At 45.0% G+C, this 23,406-nt stretch overlaps 1 protein-coding gene across 2 annotated transcripts in view; it reads left to right on the top strand.

Annotated features, from left to right (window-relative positions):
* Positions 1–23,406, top strand: part of SYNGR3 (synaptogyrin 3) — a 207,131-nt gene that overhangs the window by 166,099 nt on the left and 17,626 nt on the right. For both annotated transcript variants that reach the window (XM_069209776.1, XM_069209777.1), the window contains exon 3: positions 19,474–19,616. In XM_069209776.1, coding sequence (XP_069065877.1) covers positions 19,474–19,616 — 143 coding nt within the window. The remainder of the gene's footprint in view (positions 1–19,473; positions 19,617–23,406) is intronic.

The raw sequence follows: 23,406 nt of genomic DNA, 5'->3' as shown, positions 1-23,406 counted from the left end.
CGTAAATGAGGCCGTGCTTCGTTTCTTCTCCAGTCGGGTAGGCAATGTGCCATTTTTCACTCCTGCAAGAGAGTGTTGCGTCAATTTCTGGATTGGCCCCTCGGATCCTGGCAGGTTCACGTCGATTTTGACACCAAGCGATGGTGCAAAATCAGGCTGCACAATGATGAGAATCCACGCTGCATGGGGTTTGCGTCCTTTTCATCAGCTGCAAGCAGGTGTTGTGTCGTTCCTCCAGCCGCGATGCAGGTGATGCCTCGATTTCCCAGCAGTGATTCAGGTGGTGCATCGATTTTTTCAGCCGCGATGCAGGTGGTGCTTCGTTTTTACAGCCGCGTTGCAGGTGTTGCGTCAACATTTTCCCTGCATGGCTCCTGTGCGTGGATTTCAGTCTTTGTTCCACTAGCTTCTCCTTTCAAGGGACTGGATAGGGCACCACTTGGCAGGGTAGGAGGCTCAGTCTTTGTTGGCCCTGAGACTCCAAAACAGGAGGCAAGCTCAATCCAAGCCCTAAGAGACACTTCATAAGCAGGAATATACCACAAAGTCGAGATTTTGTCATCTTTCAGGCAGAAACAGCTGCTACAGGCCAACCCAGCAAATCACAGTCACAGGCAAAGGGGACAGTATCCTCCTCCGGCTCTTCAGCTCATCTCCTTGGCAGAGGTTCCTCTTGAGTCCAGAAGTAATCGAAAAATCTGGGGTTTTGGGTCCACTACTTATACCCCTTTCTGCCTTTTAAGTTGGCAGACTTCAAAGGAAAGTCTCTGTTGTTCACAAGATCATGCCTTGCCCAGGCCTGGCTCCAGACTCACAACAGGGGGTTGGAGACAGCATTGTGTGAGGGCAGGCACAGCCCTTTCAGGTGTAAGTGTTAGCTCCTCACTCCACTCTGGCCCAGATGGGCAATCAGGATATACGGGCTACATCCCAGCTCCCTTTGTGTCACTGTCTAGTGGAAATTCAAAAACAGCCCAGCTGTCAGTCTGACCCAGACATGGAATACACAAGCAGGCAGAGGCACGGAATGGTTAAGCAAGAACATGCCCTCTTTCTAAAAGTGGCATTTTCAAACTGACAATCTAAAAATCAACTTTACCAAAATATGTATTTTTTAAATTGTGAGTTCTGAAACCACAAACTCCATATCTCTATCTGCTCCAAAAGGGGAACTGCACTAAGAAGATATTTAAAGGCAGTCCCCATGTTAACCTCGGAGAGAGAAAGGCCTTGCAACAGTAACAAGTGAATTTGGCAGTATTTCACTGCCAGGACATGAAAAACACATCACTACATGCCGTACCTTTAACATACACTGTACCCTGCCCGTGGGGGTACCTGGGGCCTACCTTAGGGGGGCCTTACATGTATAAAAAGGGAAGGTTTGGGCCTGGCAAGTAGGTACACTTGTCAGATCAAATTGGCAGATTAAAACTGCACACACAGACACTGCAGTGGCAGGTCTGAGCCATGTTTACAGGGCTACTCCTGTGGGTGGCACAATCAGTGCTACAGGTCCACTAGTAGCATTTGATTTACAGGCCCTAGACACCTCTAGTTCACTTTACTAGGGACGTACTAGTAAATCAAATATGCCAATCATGAAAAAGCCAACTGCACATACAGTTTACACAGAGAGCCTATGCACTTTAGCACTGGTTAGCAGTGGTAAAGTGCCCAGAGTCTAACAACCAACAAAAACTGGTCAGAAAACATAGGAGGAAAGGAGACAAAAAGTTTGGGGATGACCCTGCAAGAAGGGACATGTCCAACACAGGCGAAGCAAAGTCACTCTCCCAGTTTGCACTCACACTGTGTCTGCAACAATCCCATAAGGACTCCGGGACTGGGCACGTCCAGACATTGTAGAGGAGATCAATGCTGTTTGTGCAGTAAGAATTGCCCCAAGGTAACACAAGGAATGTATGGAGTCCCATGTGAGTCAGATAGGTGGAGTGAAAGTAGTTGAACTGCACTAGCTTGAACAGGACATTGCAAGATGCTTTGGCAGGGTTCAGATGAGCGCCCCCACTATTCATATCCTTTAGGCCCTGTCCTATATTGTCATACCATCTGCCCGTCAGGTAGGCCAGTCAGCTGCTCAACATCAACAGGGACATAGAATTATTTCTGTCCCCAGATCCAGTAGAAAATTAATCATGTTGTGTGTATGAGATTCCTGGCCCTTGGGTGTGACCTTCTTCGTCCAGAAAAGGCAAGCCACCCATTTTATACAATCATAATTCATAAACTGGCTAGTAAGGACACTATACTCCAGTCGAACTTCGGGAAAAGCTGCAATGTAACTGAGCCACACAAACTGAAAACTCCGCAAAGTGGGTCAGGTCTTGTAACAGAATGGAAATGTATATATTGATGTTGATGTATTCCTCTTCAGGCACCTTCCCAAAAAATACAGGACTAAAGCTACAGTACTAGGAACAGGGGAGAGCCACTGATGTCCTCTAGGAGAATGGAGCTCAATGCTGATGCATGCACGTGATTCATTCTGATTCACGCCCAGCGGCTACACAGAGAGCCTTCAAGCTGCAAAAATGCAGATTTGTGGCCAAGTAGTGTAGCTTCAGATCAGGGACCTTTGGCTGGTCTTATCTTACAGAAGCCAGTGCTTGACAAGCGCAACTTTATTCCAACCGCCATTCCAAATCCGTTCAGAGAGGAAGGTCACAAGTGTTGTTGAAGAAGTGGGGAGCAGGCTGAAGAGATGGGTCGGTGTTGATCTCCACAGTGGAGGAAATGCCTCTATCTTTCCCATCCAGTAGAGAAGATGTGTCAATTTTCTCCATGCAACAGCAGCGATGCATTGGGTTCAAGATGCGGCAGTTATGACGGTGATGTACCAAGGTCGATCCATGCTGGAGAGGCAGTCCGTCGAGTCCGATCCACGCAATGGGGCCGATGCACCAGTTCTGATCAACACAGTGGGGCCGATGTGCTGGTTCAGATCCACGCAATGGGAGTGACTTACCTGTTCTGATCCGCAGAGACGAGCGATGCATTGTTTAAGATTTATTTATTAATTGCATAGTCACTTAAAACCTTTGCAATAAAATGCAGCAACTTAAAATACAAAACACAGTTTCTGTAATGGCTAAAGTAACTTCCTTAAGTTAATTAGTCTTAGGTAAAAGCCCCATGCATAAGCAAGCTGACCCCATTCATAAACAAGCAATAAAAGAGGGTTAGATAAAATGCTGCAGATAAAAGACCTTAAAAGTTCAACTGTACAGGTATGTTCCACAGCAATAAGTTAAAAGTGGGCAGCCAGCCTTAAGCAGCCTATGATAGGGGAGCGAGACAAATTAAAGCTAAGCCCATGTGTAGAACTGGAGTTGTTTGTTGCATGTTCAGAGTGACGAGGCCTCAAAGACCAAAATGAGAGTCGTTTCAGCTGCAGCAAACACCTTAAGCCCACTTTCAAGTGTCCAGGACTGGGGTGACACCACTTGGCAGGGCAGACTCACAGATGCAGAGTCCAGGTGTAGCTGTAGGTTGGTTGGCATTCTTTTATGTGCCTGAGACTTAAATCAGGAGGCCAGTCAGCTGTCCTTTGGAGTCCCTCTGCTTTCTGGGTTGAATGGATGCAGGTCTGTCTCACTCCCAGGCAAGAGGGCAACAGGCAGCAGGTCAGCACAGCAAAGCAGGAAACCAGCAGAGTAGCAGGCCAGCAGAGTGGCAGTCCTTGTAGCAGCACAGCAGTCCCTCTTCCTGGCAGAGTATCCACAGGTAAAGAAGTGTACTTAAGTGATGTCTGAGGCCCAGTATTTACACTTCGGTGCCCTGATTCTGGAAGGTGAGAGAAGCTTTTAGGCAGTGGCTTTGAAGTGCATGGAATCCCCATCTCCCCCGCCTTGGCTCCAAGCTGGCTGGAGTGAAAATGCAGGGTTATTAAGCCCTTTGTGCGGACAGGACACAGCCTATTAAGGTGTGTGGGGCTGTGGTCAGTGCCTCCCTTCCATTCTGTCAGGATGACCTTCAAACCCATCAAGTCACACCTAAGTGCCCATTGTGTGTGGCTTTCTAGCGGGAATACACAAAGCCCAGCTTTAGTGAACAGAGACAAGCTGAAGACACACAGGGTTAGGACAAGGAAAATGCCATCTTTCTAAAGGTGCATTTTCAAAATTGTAGCAATAAATCTGACTTTAACAACAAAGAGTGTTCATCATTACAATTCCATAGGTTCTAAATATGACAGATCTACCTCCTCTCAAACAGGAGTTACAGCTTATTAAATATATTAAGGAGTCCACAGTGCTATCCTATGAGAGGGGTAGGCCCCACCGTAGTGATAAACGAATATGGGATTTTTTCACTAGCAGTACATGTCCTGCCATTTAATTACACCCCACTCTTCCCTATGTGCTATAGAGGGCCTACCTTAGGGGTGGCATATTTGTAAGAAAAGAGGAGTTTAAGGCTTGGCAAGGGGTTTTAAACGGCAAGTCGACATGGCAGATTAAACTGCACACACAGACTCTTCAATGGCAGGCATGAGACATGCTTAAAGGCCTACTTCAGTGGGTGGCACAATCAGTGCTGCAGACCCACTAGTAGCATTCAATTTACAGGCCCTGGGTACATGTACACCAGGAACTTACCAGTAAATTAAATATGCCAATTGGGTATATGCCAGTCAAACAACATTTTAGGGAGACAAGAAGTTTAGCACTGGCTAGTAGTGGCTAGGTGCACAAAATCCTATGGCCAACAAAAACAAATTCAACAAACAGTGGAGGGAAAAAAGCAAAAGGTTTGGGGGTGACCCTGCAGAGAGGGCCATTTCCCACACTGACCAATATGAATCATGCATCCCACACCACCACATTAACCACCTCTCACTCAGTCCTGATGCCACCTGTGGAATTCTCCTGATAGTTGTTGTGTATGGTATCACCAATGCCACGCCTTAAGGCTAGTTCACACAGATTCACTGCATGGAGACACCACATAGGAAATCAGGTCCGAAGCCTCACCTGGAATGATATTACCAAAAGAAGTCTATGATTGGGAAGAGGCTTCTACAGCGATTCATGCTGTTGCACCTTATAGCAGGAGCTCATACCACTGCTGGGTCTTGTATGCAATGTGATGTTAAACGAATGTGAACCATCTCCCTGCAAAGGAAGCACATACAGCACCAAGCATCTTAGCAGATGAGGGTGCTCTGTAAACTATTCCCTTGCAGAGGGATACAGACCAGATGCAGTGGGCCCAGCTGTTCAAACTGAATAATAGCTGCATTGTGCCCAATACACGGAGAAACGAAGTACTGAGCAAAGAATAGAAGCTTCAGCAAAACAAGAACCCACAAGAATAATAGTGCAAGAATTCTGGAATGACAACTTCCCAAAGAGAAAATTACTAAACTAGATCTAAGCATGCCACCCACTTGCAAAGCGCCGCAACTCTAGGGCACTAGAGATTAAGTAGCTGTCAGCCCTGTTGAGGGCATTGTCGAAGATGATGCCCTAAATAAATAGTAAAAAAAGGGATTACCCTTATTCCTGTCCTCCTTATTGTATTTCCATGCAAACTGAGTTGAGAACAGAGACAGAATACATTTGGAAAAGTGGATGCCCGCCTATTGGGTAGGGGCGTGAAGGTCCATACCTGCGGCCCGTTAGGAACACCCATCTTACCACCATTCTGAAGTCAGGTCATCCACCATCAGTGGGTTTGCGGAAGAACACCCTGTGCGCAGGCTTCTGTATCAGCCAACAAACGATTTGAATGTAACTCACAATTTCTGTGGGTTTCAGGGGATACTCCACCCACAGGGTACTCAGTGTAGCAACTGTGCCAGCGCACTCTGCTGTCTGCTTCGTGGTGTATCTGTGGGGGTCCTGGTTCGCCCTCCTTCTCGGGCACAAGGGACAGGAGAAGGTGATGAGTTTCTGCATTTGCCATCAATCGCAGCAATGATTTACATGAGTCAAGTGCCACACTCAGTGTTGTGAAGGAGAGGTTCTCACCTTTTGCGTTTTTAGGTCACAAAACGTTTTCTTCAAATCTGGTAAAGATCAGTGCTGCTGTTGTACATCCTGGGTAAAGTTAAGGAAGGCCAGCATAGACAAGCTTTAGTTTTTCAGAGAGCCTTGTGGTCATGCCTTTTGCAATATGTGATCCCAAGCTCTGCAGTTTAGCAGGTGGCAATAACAGTGTGCAGGTAGACACTAGTCCGACAGGTAGAGGTAGGAACCTGGTGAGCCTGTTCCAGCGAGATGACCTTGCAGAGCATCAGTAAGGGTGAGGCTCTCCGTAGGGAAAAGTTTGACACTTTGAGCCTCCAATGTGAACGGCAGATCCATCACCATGATGCTGTTTCCTCACAAATCACCATATGCATATTCTGTTCCGAAGTTGACAAATTTCATGAGTAGGAGGAACTTATATATTCTAAGAAGATATGCATAAGGAGACTATGTACCACTATTTGAAATTTCAAATTGAATTTCTGAGTTGAGGACTTATTTCCCGAGATACTACAAGATACACAAATGATGAAGTTGACCACCATCTTCTAGTTCACTTCACATACCAAATGCAGAAGTGCCTGAAGCCAGACATCCTCACTTAAATAGGTGCATCATTTCAACAGCACACAGAAAGTTATCATTTTGACACTTGAGCAATTTATGGTGCTAATCTGTACAGATTCTGGCTCACAACTTTACCAGTCAGCAAATGGTACTACCTGTCCCCAGACCATCCTTCTTTGGAGCGTCATACCTCCTGTCCATAATGGAAAACATGTACCTTGTCATTAAGTTTAATACCAAGCCAGGAGCAGGTCCAACCCCTGTACATTGGAGTAGGCACTATCTCCTGCACTGTGCACCCACTGGCTTAGTAACCCTTTCAGGTGGAGACGTGTACTATATATGTCCACTTTTTGTTGCAAGAAGGTATCGGGTCTGGGCTCCATTTACATCTTCTTCATCCACCTCATCTCAGTACTTACTGGAGGAGACTCGGGGACCAGGCTACCATTTAAAATCGGGCCACAGGAGACCTGATTCATACCTCTTACTTGGCTCTCCAGCTTTTGGGTCTCTGTGGATTCTGTCCCGTCTTGTTGTTCGGGCCTTCCTTAGTGACAGTCAGGATACAATGTATCTCTGTCTCCTGGGCACACTAGCTCAGAATACGCCTGAAAGTTTTGCTGCATTCAATGAAAACAATTCCTGGCTTGAGACCTAGTGTGCATAGACATGCATAGTCATGACACACCATAGAGACTAAGAGCCAGATGTATGGACACATTTCCTAGTCATAAACCCTACAAATAGGTTAACAAAGGGTTTACAAGAAAATGTGTTTTTCGAATGTACTAAATCTATTCAGTGATTCAGTAACATATCGGTTTAGGAAACTGTTAGGAATCGCTATTTTGAAGGGGCATTGTTGGAAATGGCCCTGTTTGCAGGGTTATCCCCAAACTTGTTGCCTTCTCCCTTTTATTTTTTCAGGTCTCTTTGCTGGTTTATTGTCTCTGCACACTTGCACTTTACCACTGCTAATCAGTGCTAAAGTGCAAGTGCTCCCTAGGTAAACTGTACTGTTGATTGGTTTATCCATGACTGGCATATTTCATTTACTGGTAAGTCCCTAGTAAAGTGCACCAGAGGTGCCCAGGCCCTGTAAATAATGCTACTAGTGGGCCTGCAGCACTGGTTGTGCCACCCACATAAGTATCCCTGTAAACATGGCTCAGGCCAGCCCCTGCAATATCTGTAAGTGCAGTTTTAAACTGCCGATTTGACCTGGCAAGTGTACCCACTTGCCAGGCCCAAACCTTCCCTTTTGGTACATGTAAGGCACCCCTAAGGTAGGCCCTAAGTAGCCCCATGGGCACATGGGCAGGGTGCAGTGTATTTAAAAGGTGGGACATGTACTGGTGTGTTTTACATGTCCTAACAGTGAAATATTGCCAAATTCAAGTTTCACTATTGCAAGGCCTATCTACCTCATAGGTTAACATGGGGGCTGCCTTTAAATAACTTTAAAGCTCAGATTCCATTTGAAGGCAGATAGATATATGGAGTTTGGGGTTTCTGAACTCACAATTTAAAAATACATCTTTTAATGAAGTTGGTTTTTAGATTGTGAGTGTGAAAATGCCACTTTTAGGAAGAAGGCATTTTCTTGCTCGAACCATTCTGTGACTCTGCCTGTTTGTGGATTCCCGGTCTGGGTCAGTTTGACAGTTGAGCTGTTCAAAGGGAGCTGGGGTGTAGCCTGCATATCTTGATGAGCCATCTGAGCTAGAGTGGAGGAAGGAGCGGTCACTTGCACCTGAAAGGACTGTGCCTGCCCTCACACCATGCAGTCTCCAACCCCCTGGTGTGTGTCTGGGGCCTGGCCTGGACAAGGAAGGATCTTGCAAACACTTGAGACTTTGCTTTGAAGTTTGCCAACTTCAAAGGCAGAACGGGGTATTAGGAGAAGACCCAAAACCCCAGACTTTTAGAATCTTTCTGGAATCAAGACGAACCTCTGCCCAGGAGAAGAGCTGAAGGAGTACTGTCCCTTTGCTGGATTGCTCTGTTGGACTGGCCTGCAGTTGCTGCTTCTGCCTGAAAAGAGTGCAAAGGGTGAACTTTGCTCAAGCTGCAGCACTGGGAACTGTGTGTTTTGTGCTGTTCAAGAGGATAAACCACTGCGCCGCCGCGAACAAAGCCACTGGCCTGCACCGTGACCTGGCAAAGTTGCACAGAGCGGCACTGCCCCGCTTCACACCACGACCCTGGTCTCACCAACGCCATCATCGGATGACTTCCCCAAGCCGCTGCTCGCACAGCGACCTGTGGGCTCCCACTCAGACATCACCTGCTCACACCGCAGCCTGGGCATCCCCGACGACGACGCTTCTGCTGACACCAGCGCCGCTGCCTGCACTGTGGCCTATGGACACCGCTTGTGAGGAACACAAAGCATCGTCTCGTCCCGCACTGCAGCCCGGTAACCGACCCCAGCACCATCGACACCAGTGTCATCACCAGGCATCCCTGCCTGCACCGTGGCCTGTGGACACCACTCGTGAGGGCCACAAATCACCGCCCCATCCCGCACTGCCGGCTTGGGCCTACCAACGACAGCCTGCACTGTGACCTGGTGACACTGCACGTTACATCGCACGCTTCACACCGCAGCACCGGTCTCACCGACACCGCTGGACACAGTCCCCAAGCTGCTGCCTGCACCATGACCTGTGGGCACCACACTTCGCATGGACCTGCTTCGCACCGTAGCCCAGACGCCATCCACACCTGCGCTCCTGACTTCATCAGTCCGGAGTTCGATCTGCAACGTGTGCGACTTCAAGGGCCCGACGACCCCCGCACCGTCTCCGGAACCGACAATGTGACATCAGGGACGCCACTCTCCGGAGCTCACCACGAGGATCATGACGCCCTGCAATTCCAAAAGTACTGTTTTGTGGGTCTTCCTGACACTGTAGCTGGCCTGCAATGCCGCGGCTGGCCTGAACTGTTGGTTTTGTTGATCACAATGCCGTGATAGCCCCAGGTGGAGCTATTGACTTCAAGGATTGTATGTTTGAGCAAATCTTGCAAAATTAATATCTTTAACACTGCATGTTGTATTTTTAAAGTTTTGGTCTTGTTTTTACATGGATAAATATTGGCTATGTTTCTAAAAGTGGTGCGGTGTCCTTTTGTAGTGTACTTATTACTGTATGTTATGTGCAAATGTTTTACACATTGCTTCTGAGATAAGCCTGACTCCTCGTACCAAGATACCAAAGGGATGACCAGGGGTTATCTGAGTGGGTATCTCCCTTATCCTGACTAGAGTGAGGGTCCCTACTTGGACAGGGTGCAAACCGACTGCCGACAAGAGACCCCATTTCTAATATGCATGTTTGGGGCTTAGCTTCTAAACATTGATTCCTTATGGTATGTATCTATGTTTTGTGACCGATATCTGATCCCAAAACATTAAGGCCCATATTTATACTTTTTTAGCGCCACATTTGCGCCGCTTTTGCGTCAAATGCGGCGCTAAAAAAGTATAAATATGGGCCTAAAATTTTTACTGACTACTGAAAGGTAGTGGTAACCCATTCGCAAACCTGAAGGGGTTCCCAAGGAACCCCTTTGATATCTACATCATTACTATGTATGAGGTAAATCGAATTGTAACCCACTGCAATCCGGTATTTTGTGAACAACCTATAGGTCTGTTTGCAAAATACCATAGGATCTGCAAATAGTTGTTGCCCAAATTACAACCATTTTTTAGTGAATCATACCTTTGTACATCTGGCAGATGTTCATACAGTGAGTAGTATGCCTTGAATTGGCCAAGCTTTCTTTTTACTTCATGTGTGTGCAACCTTTTAGAATGTAGGAGGCAATCCCTTGATTCTTCTGAAACGAGTGCCTTTCTAGGCTCGTGTCTCTTTTGGAGAGACGTTTTCCTTCCCACCCTTTCTTTACCCTTGGTTGATCCAGGTTGGAACACTGGATTTTGGCTTTGGTTGAAACGCCTTTCTTTTTCCCATTTCACCTTTTATTCTGCTGGTGGGGGTGATTAGATGGTATTGCCCACAGTATATTTCAGCTGAAGTGAGAGCACTGCAGCTGAGCTCGCCTATAAGGGGCTGGGGTTTTCCTGTTGTAGGACTGTTGTAGGGCTTCCTGTGTTGGCTGATTTTGTTCGCCTCCTGCTCAGTGTTGAAGCTTTCTAGTACTTTCACAAGGATGTAGGAAGTGGGAGTGAGTATCAGGAAGTTCACGTTACTCACTCTACTGATAGTCCTGAGTAACCCTTAATCCAGATGACTCACCAGCCTGCGCTACTTTTATATGGGAGGCCATTGCCCTCTTTCTGTTTAGGGAATGAAAACCAGGAATTTGAAATCCAGCTTGTGCAAGTGGATGGTGGAGTCTGGGCATGGATGAGCTTAGGTATAGTTTTAAGCTTTTGTGCAAGTTTTGTACGAAGTCTACAGGGAGGCGCAATGAGATGACCTATACAACACTCATTATCACGAGTTACCTTCACTTTTCAAAAGATATTTCTAGAAACATTTTGCATTTTTTCATAAACAGGTAGCCGTGTTTTCTCCAGTGGTGCACCGCCTTCGATGGCATCACTGCTTTTGACCCCAATAAGTGCTAGTTTGAACAGAAAGAGACAGACTTACTAGTCCACACTCTGTCGCGATATACATTCAGTAAGCAACTTTAATGCCTCTATTTGTGGTTCCTGAGCACCCTTTATCACATAGCCTCCCCAAAATGTATCACACTCAGAAGCTGGCTGGGCAGAAAGGTTACTCACTGCACCCTGTCACAGCAGGTCAAATTGTAGCAACAACAACAGCTTTATAGAAAACCACACATAAAGTGGCCATGTAAACAGTCACACAGAACACCAGCCCCAGTGGCTCACACACACAGTGGTGAGGTAACAGCCTTCTCTGCAGCACTAATTCCTATTGCCATTGTAGCTGCGAGAAGTGCTCAACACCTACTCAAGGAAGCAGTTAGTTGGGGTGAAGCAGCTAGTGGTATTTTAAGCATATATCATTCCACCTTTTTCCTGTCTGTCTTGGGTGCACCAAAGTACTGGACTCTGCTTATGGTCACAAACAGAGGAATTGATGGTCTCTTTGCACCCAAGAGCCTTGCAAGAACATCCAGCTGTTAAGTCCCTGTGATTCCGGTTCTTCCTCTAGACTGTGGAACCTGATGTTACAGGATCTATCCATTCAGGGAGGCTGTCATATACCTGCCACTCGTGCGGCACCTTGTTGGGCAGGGGTCCTATTTGGTTGCCCTTCACGGAGTGGCCATGAGCGCTGAAACCTCTCTCCAGACCCACCTCTCCTAGCAGAAAACTCAGCTCTTCAATAAACTGCCATGTGCATTCAGCCAGTCATTCAGATGAATACTTCTCGTAGTCCCCCCATCAACCAGGAACGCATTACATCATCAGCGTTTACATCATCCTTCCATCTGGCAGAAGATAGTGTTAGCTCTCTTCCAGGCATCACCCAAAAGCACATTCACATATGCCTATAGGAAGGTTGGGTCTATATTTTCTTTCTATCATCTATTAAAAGCTTTTTGGGATTCCTCAACAAAGTCAATGGAAACCCCACAACTCTAGATTGCTTTGGTGGTGCACGGAAAAACCTCATGCTGCAGCCATGCAAACTGCATTTTCCACTGGATGTTTTAGTCACTCTCTCTTTTTGATCGTCAACGTGCTTATAAAGTAGTCTATAATTGTAACAAAGCTCCAGCGTGGCGTTTGCTGTCTGGTGCAGCGCCAACGATAAACACTAATTATCCTTTGTTTTCCTGTTAGAGCAGGGCAAACCCATTGATTGCATACTGATTAGATCGGGCTATCCACACTTATTGTGAATTAATTAACTGGCGCGTTTGATCTAGAATCCTGGCATCATAATCACATAGGCTGTTGCCGAACAAGTTGGGTGCTTGGCAGGCTTTGGGCAAAATACAGAGTTGTGTTTTGTGCATAAATTGGCTGGAGATGCCTTGTCTTTCCCGACTTGTCGCCCATTCACTGAATGCTGATGAAGGATTTTTTTATGTTATTTGCCTTCCACGATATCAAATCTAAATGAGGGTTCTCAAAGTAATGGCCCTTGCGGTGCACTGTTGTTAATGGGATTATCTTCACCAAGGTGGGATTTTACACATCATGACTTCTGTTTTGTGTAGCGCCTCATACCACACTTGAAGCAGTGTAAAGTATGAGATGTTACCATTAACAGCCTCTATCAGCTTCTAAAGGATGGAAGGCTAGGTTGACCTTGGCAAGATTCACATTTGTGACCGGCAGATCAATCATATCTCAGCAGTGTTTTGCTCACAGTATTTTTTAATGGGCTCACTTATCAAAAGGCATCTTTTTCTATGTTCTTGAATACTGGGAATGGGCCAAATGAACTAAATGAATATTCATTACCTCTCTTCTGCCATTTACAGGCCAATATGAAATGGATGCTTCTTGGTCAAATTGAATAAAAAAGGTGACCTAAATCCAAATAGTGGAGTTAGTTGAAAAAAGTCAAACCTTGTCCAATGCACTGGTTGGTTTCTGCCCTTGCTGAGGGATGGGATTTATCCTTACTTCATGGAGCTAACATTGGCTGACTCTAGTGGAGTAGCTGCGTGGGTTCTGCTAGACCTCTCTGCTGCATTTCATGCTGCCCAGTACCCAACTATTGACCAGGCTCTTGAATGTGCCTATTCAGGACAAAGACTTGAAATGGATGGCCACCTTCCTGGCAATATGTAACCACGTAATCTTATTGCCCTTACACATAAAAGTAATAACACCTGGCCACAGGTGTTCCCAAACCTCCTCCATCTTACGCCCCCCTTCAGCATTTACCATTTCTTTTTGCCTGGATTGATTCCACGCTTTGGTCTCACTTGTTTCGATTAAACAAATGCCTTGCAGCTGAACTTCAGGTTCCAGAACCTCAATTGCTCTATACCCTCTAGGATTGTGTCCATCCTATTTACTAGCAATGATTGAATGACAGCTAAATACCCCACACTCAATCCAAACAAAACAGAAATACCTCAAATTTGGGAATTGGCCACCGAAACACGAGCTGAAAGCCTTGACTGCAGTTTTAAGAAAGGTACCCTCAACAGATTTCCAAAAGAAGCATATTAGACACACACTTTACACAGACCATTTCTTTAGAACCCTAAATACATTCCTTCCTTTATTCTTTGTGAATATGATTAGAACCTCAATACAAATTTTCCAGTATCTATATTTTCCTAACAAACTTTAAGTCATAATCTTGTACTGGCTCACCTGGATTTTGCAGTTTGCCTAGAAGCACTGAAATTTGTCCTAAACACATTGAAGTCAGTGTTAAACTCAAATGTCTTAAATCCTGGCATCATATTATCCCATTCCTCTTGACTCTGAACTGCCTTCGTCAAATTCCTTTCCAGCCCTGTACTTAACGCACCAAGTGCTGCAATGAATCAAATCAAGATTACACTATCAAAAATTTCAAATCCACTACTTTAGACACTGTGGCGGTCATTCTGACCTTGGCGGACGGCGGAGGCCGTCCGCCAAAGTACCGCCGTCAGAACACCGCACCGCGGTCGAAAGACCGCGGCGGTGATTCTGACATTTGCCCTGGGCTGGCGGGCGGCCGCCAAAAGGCCACCCGCCAGCCCAGGGCAAATCAACCTTCCCACTAGGATGCCGGCTCAGAATTGAGCCGGCGGAGTGGGAAGGTGCGACGGGTGCAGTTGCACCCGTCGCGTATTTCAGTGTCTGCAAAGCAGACACTGAAATACTTTGCGGGGCCCTCTTACGGGGGCCCCTGCAGTGCCCATGCCATTGGCATGGGCACTGCAGGGGCCCCCAGGGGCCCCGCGGCACCCCCTACCGCCATCCTGTTCATGGCGGGAGAGCCGCCATGAACAGGATGGCGGTAGGGGGTGTCTGAATCCCCATGGCGGCGGAGCGCGCTCCGCCGCCATGGAGGATTCAGACGGGCAGCGGAAAGTCGGCGGTACCCCGCCGGCTTTCCGCTTCTGGCCGCGGCTGTACCGCCGCGGTCAGAATGCCCGGCGGAGCACCGCCAGCCTGTAGGCGGTGCTACCGCCGACCTCCGCCCTGGCGGTAATTACCGCCAGGGTGAGAATCAGGGCCTGTGTCTGTTCCGACAAATATATGCTAGTCTAGCAAGCATTTTTCTTTCAAAGCAACTTCTTCATCCGTGGCAGGGTTTCCACCAACACTTGATCTAACCCAAGACTAATTCTAACTGTAATGGCTTAATGGACACATGACACGGTAAAGATAAAAATCACCACAACCTTTTGCTTCTGTGGCATTTAACAAGAATTGTTTTGTGCATATGGATGTGTACTTCAATATGGGTATAGGCCTGTATGTGTGTGAGATTGCATATTGATTAAAAAAACGCCTGTTATGTATATAAAAATAAATATATGTTTATATATATATGTGCGTGTGCCATAGTATGTAGATGAGCGTCTATATATGGGTTTATGCTTGTTTGTATGATAATACATTCATTTTAGAGCATGTAAATATGATTATAAGGAAGGTACCAGTAAAGGTCTATATAGATTTATGCACAACGTACATGTACAATGTAAATATAAAAGCAAATATGTATATACCATATATAGAGGTGTATATATTATTTGTATTATTTATTAAAACAACAACCTTCCACCTATGTCTGTCGCACCACTGGTTTACTCATCCCAAACCTTTCTGACTACTATGGTCATCCTTCAAAACTCTTCCTTCCTCCTATCCAGTGCATCCAACCAATGGGCACACGTCCACCACCCACTAACATCTCACATCTTCCCTTTACTAATCCACACCACTTAACCTAGTCCTATTCAAAACACTGGAGTAAATGCATCAGCACAAACTGAACAAGCTTACCACAATTAATTCTACAGGGAAAAGGGCACATATTATCACAGCTAACCTTGGGTTCCGGTGTCCCCTGCCACTTACTCCAAAGCACTTCAGGGGTAGTTAGTGCTATATAAGTACAATTTACAATTACATTTACAATTGTCGGTGGACTATTTCCTAAATTAATAGGAACGGCGTTAGAACTATTGCAAAAATAAGTTGAGCAGGATTCTCTTTGGAAGACATTGGATATGCTTAGTAGGGAGCAAAGGAGCATTTAAATCCAAAAATGCGGTAAACTGCTACACAGGATTATGGGTATGCGTGGAAGCCTGGAGGAAATTCTGGCTGCTATGAGGTTTTGCCCCATTTTATGCAATGAAGTGGGAGGCAGGCAATCACCCCTGAGCTGGAAGTTACTCAGAACTAAAGGTCCAGCAGAGAGAAAATTAAAGCACATCTTTCCCAAGTACAAAAAAGAAATGCCAAGACAAGTTATGTATTGGAAACGCATTCCATGAAAATGGAGAAGCGCACTATTTCAGGCGAATTCCAAATACACACGAGGAGGAAACCGCATTCTTTAGGCAAAACAGAAAATTTTGGGATTTGTGAACTAAATACGCCCAATTAATTAATTAGTTGAAAATGACCAATTTCCTATAAGCATATTTCAATAAGTAGAAGCAAAATGGGGTGGTGGATCACTCTATGCAAACATTGGATTATTTTGTAATTATTTGTTATGAAATAATTGGTATGCAGGAAACAATTTATGATTGATAGGCGGTTGTTGATTTACTTGTTTAATTTGCATAAACGTGTTTGAGGCAGGTTAATATTTAAATGGTTAGAATACAGCGCACAGTGATTTATGTCCGAACTTGTTAGCACATTAGTAGGAGTTTTGAATAGAGTAGATGGTAAGAACAAGTATCTTTTACATTGATTGACAAAGGATCTTAGCTAAATGCACTACAGTAATCATTACGACTGGGTTCAAACAATAAAGTTATAATTTGGGGTGTAATCCCTCTTTGATATTGTGCACCTGAGGAAGGTTTGTGCTCAAAGTTTAGTATTTAGCAGTTCTGGGAGAGGAAAGCAATACTGCATATCAATTGAAATGCATGCTAATAAACTCTTTGACACATCCTTAAACTCCAAAGCAATGAAATATTTTTGTAAACAATGTTGAATTTGCACCCTGAATATTCCTAAATTTTTTTTTTTTTTTTTGTGGAGGAGTCGGACAAACTTTTTTAATTTGAGTAATGAGTCTCCCTGATGAGCATTGGTATTTCAGAATGTGTGGGGTTCAAATCTCCTCTAAACTAGGAGTATGTTAATTTTGAAACCACCCCAAAAATAAGAGTGTGGAATCTACGCATTCTTGAAGTGGAAATCATAGCACGTGGAACACATTCATGTCGGCAAGCACATCCTTAGTTGCACCTTATGTAAGAATTATTTCTTCAACACAGCCTTCTCCTTTTCAGCGAAATTACAAGAGTGCCAGTTCAATACCAGATTTTCAGTCCAACCACATACTGTACCTTTACCCACAATCAATCTAGAAGGGAATCATTTACATAGTCAATAGTAAACCCTATGTATGCTGTGGATCCAAGCCTCCTGAACCTCGATTTAATATCCCTTAAGTATTTTAGCTTGAATTTTGATTTTTGAAGAGCAGTTACCCGATTGAATATGAGATGTCTGTACTGAAGTATAAAAATATTGTTGGTGGCTTGTGCCAACCTTCTGAGGTCAGTGCGACTTTCTGAAATGTGAATTATGTGAGGTTCTTCCAGAAGGTATGGTAGTTGTGTTCCTCAGTGGTAGCACCCCTATCGTCTGTGATGCTATCAATTGATTTGTGTATGTGTTCTACTTTCTTCTAAATGTTATCTCAGAAATCTGCTTGGTCCTTTGCTGCTTTTACTGACAATGACATCACGTGGAAATTAAGTGAATCAATTTATATTTAACATGATTCATGATTTAAAAGCTCTGCTTGTTGAGCACTGTAGAAGATTTGTATATGTTTATATTTTTGTGAATCATGGACAATGTGCAGAATGCATTTTGACACCTAATTTCAAATGTATGCACTGATATAGTTCTGTAGCTCTTGAAACAAATTTCCTATGATGTGTCGAAGTGTGCTTTTCTGATAAATGCAAACTAGGCCACAAATTAGATACAAACGCCATCTTTCTCAAGATGGTAGTCACCCTTGTCACTCATGTGTCACTTGCCCACCTTCTCTCCTCGCAAACTCTGCAGTACGCAGTCAAGCTGAAATGTACTGGTTTTCACTGTCATGGCTTTTCTGCTCAAACATCTACCAAGCTCCTTCTGTTGGTTCGCAGGTCCTAAGTATTCACATAACACATTATTGTTCATGTATCTAGTTTTGTACTAGCATCTCCTGACAACATTAGAATAGAGGGTGCTGAAAAATACTTATTTAGTGGGAGGATGCTTAGGTATTAAGGCAATGTGAAAATTATATTTTTGCGTTCTGATTTGCAGAGGAAATGTTACATTTGCTCACACCATTGTGAGAGTGCCAATTCTGTGATTTCATATGTGAAAGTAGAAACATCTTGATCTTGGGATGAGGGAGATATTTTAGAGAAGACTTGCCTGTTGTGCTAGGGATTCTGGCCATTACTCTCTTGATTGTGCTGACTATTTTGTACTTGAAATAGTTTCAGATTTTTTGCACTCCTTGCATAACCTTACTTTGAGAGCCTTCTTAGCACTGACTCAGTCCCACATTCATTTTGAATTCTGTAATAAAACCTGTTAACTTTTTTCATTGATCTAGAACAGGGATACTCAAAGTACGGCCCGCGGGCCTCATGCAGCCCCTCTCACCTTTACCTGCGGCCCCTGGGGCAACAGAAGCACTGGGCAGCTGTTTGCTCGACTCCGCACTAACAAAAATATTAAATACACACACAATCATTTATTTCAAACTTAATTGGTGCCAAAGAAAGGAATTAACTAGGGACTTCTGAACTTAACTTTAAAAACGCCTTCATTTTTAAAGACATCTTGCAGCATAAGTGTAAAACTAAGACAGTCTTCAAAATTAATTTAGTGTATTTAGTTAACATGCAGAACCTTTTCGCCTTAGTACAATTTATTTTATCAGTACATTGAGATGTATTCCTTTTAAAGTGATAGTTTTCAAACATAAATTTGGAAACAATAATTATTTCCCTTACCCTGAGAAGACCACCAATAGTAAATTAAAGAGGCAAACCACTTGGTATGTGCACTTTATGGGTGGCCTGGGTTCCTATCATACATAAAAAACATTATAGTTTATTAAATCAAACATAGAAGCAGGTTTTGTGCAGCGCACACCATGAATCATGTATTTCGAGGTCCTCTTAAATGTGATAATTCAGAAAAGGAGGGAAAGTGACACTAAACAATTGCCTAGGATCACAGAATTTGGAAAAGTGGGTAAGCCAGGATTGATTCCAGGTTTTCTGGTTTCCCATTGTTTATTTCAGCCACTAGATGTATATCCTTTGCTTCCCCTACACCTACCTTGCCACCAATCCCCCTAGTCACCCTGCACGACCGCCACCGCCCTGGCATCAATGCGGCCCCCAGGCACGTTACAGACCAAACCTTTTGGCCCCTGGGAAAATGTTTGTGAGTACCCATGATCTAGAACTTGATTTTTGAGTGGATCCATTTACTTAATGATTGTATTTTCACAGGTTCCGATTCAGTAAATCTGGTAACTCTGATTGAGGTAAAATTTAAGGTGTCTAAAATTTCGGGCACCCCTTCCTCCTACACCACTATGTAGAAAGACCTCAATTGAGAAATGTTGTTGAACATAACCCTTCTGTGTGCAGGCATTACCCATGATACATGTCATAGTGTGCACCAGGATTTCATCACAGCTGCTGCGTCCTATGTTTTGTGCCATGGTTTCTAGTATACTGGGCCACCAACGTTTGTCTTTCAATGTTTTAGGATTCTGGGCTTTCCTGTGGTTTGTCAGCTTCTGTTTCCTGGCTAACCAGTGGCAGCGTACAGAGTCCAACGCCAGCACAGCACAGGGAGGAGACGCAGCCAGGGCGGCCATCGCTTTCTCTTTCTTTTCCATCATCTCCTGGGTGAGTAAATGATGTGATCATCCTATGACTGTGGGATATGCCTAGCCTCTCATGCGAGTAAACATTGGGAAGCAGTGGGAAGGGGGCGAGCTAAGTCTTTCTACGAGACCTACGTGTCCCCCTTCCTCTCTACATTTGTATCTATATTATGGTGCCTGCTCCTTTTTCAGATTGGTAAATTATTGTGTTTGTGGGGCGGCTCTGGGCAAGCTAGATTGCGTCAGCAGGTACAAACCAGTTTATTGAAGAGCGAGTGTGTGTGTGTGTTAAGTTGTTCCACTTATGTGAAATGAGCTAGTTTGGTAATGGGGATCATCATTTTTTTTATCAAATTTGTTACTGGGTTTTGTATTTAGTAAAGCAATACACATCATACATTAAGGCCCATATTTATACCTTTTTAGCGCTGCATTTGCGTCATTTTGTGATGCAAAAGCGGCGCAAACATACAAAATACAATTGTATTTTGTAAGTTTGCGCCGTTTATGCGTCAAAAAGCGGCGCAAATGCAGCACTAAAAAAGTATAAATATGGGCCTAAGTCCCTGATGCCACATGCTGGACATTATTTTTGAGCAAGAGACTTTATTATGTCTGTGTCGGTGGCAAGACATCAGTTACTTTTGAATGTAGGGAGGTGTGGCGGAATGCGGAGTGTGCTTTGGTAAGCTGGAAGGGTGCTGTCTATGTTTTTCCTTTAAATTTGAACGTGGGTTGTTTTGCTAAAGCGGGTTGGTAGAAGGCAGAAGGCAGGGGGTCTAAGACAGGTGTGTAGTACACAGCTTCCTATAACTCCTCCATCCCTGTACAGAAGGGAGAAATTAAATGGGGACATACATAATAGAAAATTGTTGCCCGTGTAGCTGCGGATGAAGGGATAAAGGGATATCTTTTAACTTGGAGTTAGTTCTAAGTGACTTAATGGACAACTCCTGCTTTGTTCTCTATTCTCTGTCACAGAGAACTCCTTGATAAAGAACCCCTTCACTCACAGTACCTACCTATAATTCTGAGACTAGTATTATAAGTGGGCTGGATGGGGGTGAGGTATTTACCAAAGCTGGTAAGTACCATTACTGATGCTCAGAATCAAATCCAAATTCACGTGTTGCCTTCTTGTGGGTACCCCTGCCCGCCATAAAAAATGTAAGCAGCTTTGGACTCTTGAAATCTGTCATGGGAAAACAGCAGGAGTGCAGTCATCATTACAAAGCTCTGAATACTGATCAATTGGCAAACTCCTATTTTCAATGTCATTGGAATTTCACCCACTACTTGTAATCAGGGCGGATATGATGTGCCTAGTGCGGATCCAGTGGTAGCCTCCAGTGGTGGTGATGGATCAATATCTCACCCGAAATAACAAAGCTTTACAAATTTAGGTGAAAAACTTGTTACATGCAACTCTATCATTAATGTTTTTAGTTACAATAGTTACATTCATGCAGTGGAATACTTAGTACTAGCCCAAATTAGCACTCCAGGATCACCGATCAGATCACTTCAGGTTGACCTCCCTGGCAGACCGCTTCTTTTTGCTTCCATCAAGATACAGTTAGTTTGAGGGATGATCACTACACTTTCAAGACTCCAGCTCTTGGAACACCCTGCTTTTGCGTTAAGTTGGAGTTTAGAAAATTAAACGCCTAAAGACCTTCTTACGGGAACAACAGTCAGTCATCCAGGCACGATATTTTGCTCTTGGCATACTCTACGTCCAATAATTGCACAGTCAAGGTGAGCATTTTGGAGGCAGGGCATGCAGGGCTTGGAGGCAACAATAGATTGGACCTCTTTGCCGGCACCCTTGACGAGTGTTTGACTACAAGGTCCATCCGCCTCCATTGTTTCCAGTGGAGCCATATTGAGCGCCTCATTTAGGGTTTGAGCTATTGTACTCTAAAGGATCTGCAAGTTACTCTGCTTCCTTATAAAAAGTACATTATTTTGATTATAGAAACAGGATTCTCTCTTTAAATCTACACTAGGAATCTGTTTATTTAGGTCCGGATTAAAGTCACGTGACCCGGTTGGGCCAAGGTAGCCGAAACTTGTAGACTGTGGCTGATTCTAGAGGTAAGAGATCATTGATTTACTCCCAGGTTACATCTCCCTCTGGCTTGATCCTTCCTTACTCTGATTCCTGAGAAAAGAAATAAAGTAGATGCGGAATTAGAGGTTATTTTTTATCGACATTAGGTACAGATCCCGCTGAGCCTCACACTTAGAACTGCTCCCTCCTTCCAGAGGTGGAGCCCACTCTGACACATTAGGTGTCGGGAGTGCCGACCCGACGATGAAGCATGCCACTAGTTGACTCTAGTGGGCGAGGGTCTCTTAAAAACGTTTTGAGACTTCAAGTTCATATTGGCTGTTGTGGACTCCATTCTGTTGTGATTACTGATTTTTCACTGGAAGCGACTGGGTGTATCCCCCAATACTACTTTCCCCACCATTTTTTGATTATTATTTCCACTCTGAGGCATCAGACCAACCCATGTCCTCCATAAAGTATAAAGACTTTGATCTGGTTTAAAGTCTGGTAGCACGTGAAAATTTGCCATTTATTGCAGGGAAATACTAAAACTGGAGGATGTTTCACTCACTGATTTTCCTCTACCATATACAAAATTCTGTAAGTAGATTTGCCTTCATACATAGCAAATATCACGAAATTGGAATGAATCCCATTACCACCAATACTAAATTAGGCTGTTTGACTTATTAACTTTCTCCTGCTGCTCCTTCATTTCTTACATCCCCTCGCAACACAAGTACTTTGCATCCATTTCCATTGGCTACATCAAAACTAAACAACATTAATATACAAAATGATAAATAAACAGTCCGAAGAGAATGAAATAGGAGTAGGATGGAAGGGGCTGCCAGAATCCCCACTTTACATTTCATTTTCCACCCGGATTTTGAAGGTTCTTCCTAATTTTGCATTGTAATACTGGGTGTTCTAGGATTGTCTACAACTGTTATACGCTTCTTGCTAAGATAATAGGACTGCGTATTAGGACTCCAGAACTTCAGAATGTGGGAGACTAAGGGGGTCATTCTAACCCTGGCGGTCGTCGACCGCCAGGGCTAAAATGACGGGGGCACCGCCAACAGGCTGGCGGTGCCCCGCAGGGCATTCTGACCGCGGCGGTTCGGCCGCGGTCAGAAGTGGAAAACCAGCGGTCTCCCGCCGGTTTTCCGCTGCCCTTCTGAATCCTCCATGGCGGCGCAGCTCGCTGCGCCGCCATGGGGATTCAGACACCCCATACCGCCATCCTGTTCCTGGCGGTTCGCCCGCCAGGAACAGGATGGCGGTATGGGGTGTCGTGGGGCCCCTGGGGGTCCCTGCAGTGCCCATGCCAATGGCATGGGCACTGCAGGGGCCCCCGTAAGAGGGCCCCACAATGAATTTCACTGTCTGCATTGCAGACAGTGAAATTCGCGACGGGTGCCACTGCACCCGTCGCACCTTCCCACTCCGCCGGCTCCATTCGGAGCCGGAGTCCTCGTGGGAAGGTTGTTTTACACTGGGCTGGCGGGCGGCCTTTTGGCGGTCGCCCGCCAGCCCAGTGTAAAACCCAGAATACCCGCAGCGGTCTAATGACCGCGGTGCGGTATTCTGGAGGGGGGAACTCTGGCGGGCGGCCTCCGCCGCCCGCCAGGGTGAGAATCACCCCCTAAGTGCTTCCACACCATCAGGAGCTGTCAGACGAATTCCTGGCTAGCTCACAGTGCCTCACCTAAACTCCTAACCTTATCGGGGTGGGAGGTGATTGTGATGACCT

The sequence above is a fragment of the Pleurodeles waltl genome, chromosome 10 (genome assembly GCF_031143425.1).
Source record: "Pleurodeles waltl isolate 20211129_DDA chromosome 10, aPleWal1.hap1.20221129, whole genome shotgun sequence".
NCBI lineage: Eukaryota > Metazoa > Chordata > Amphibia > Caudata > Salamandridae > Pleurodeles > Pleurodeles waltl.
Note: the sequence above shows the minus strand (reverse complement) of the source record. Positions and strands in the feature narration are given on the sequence as shown.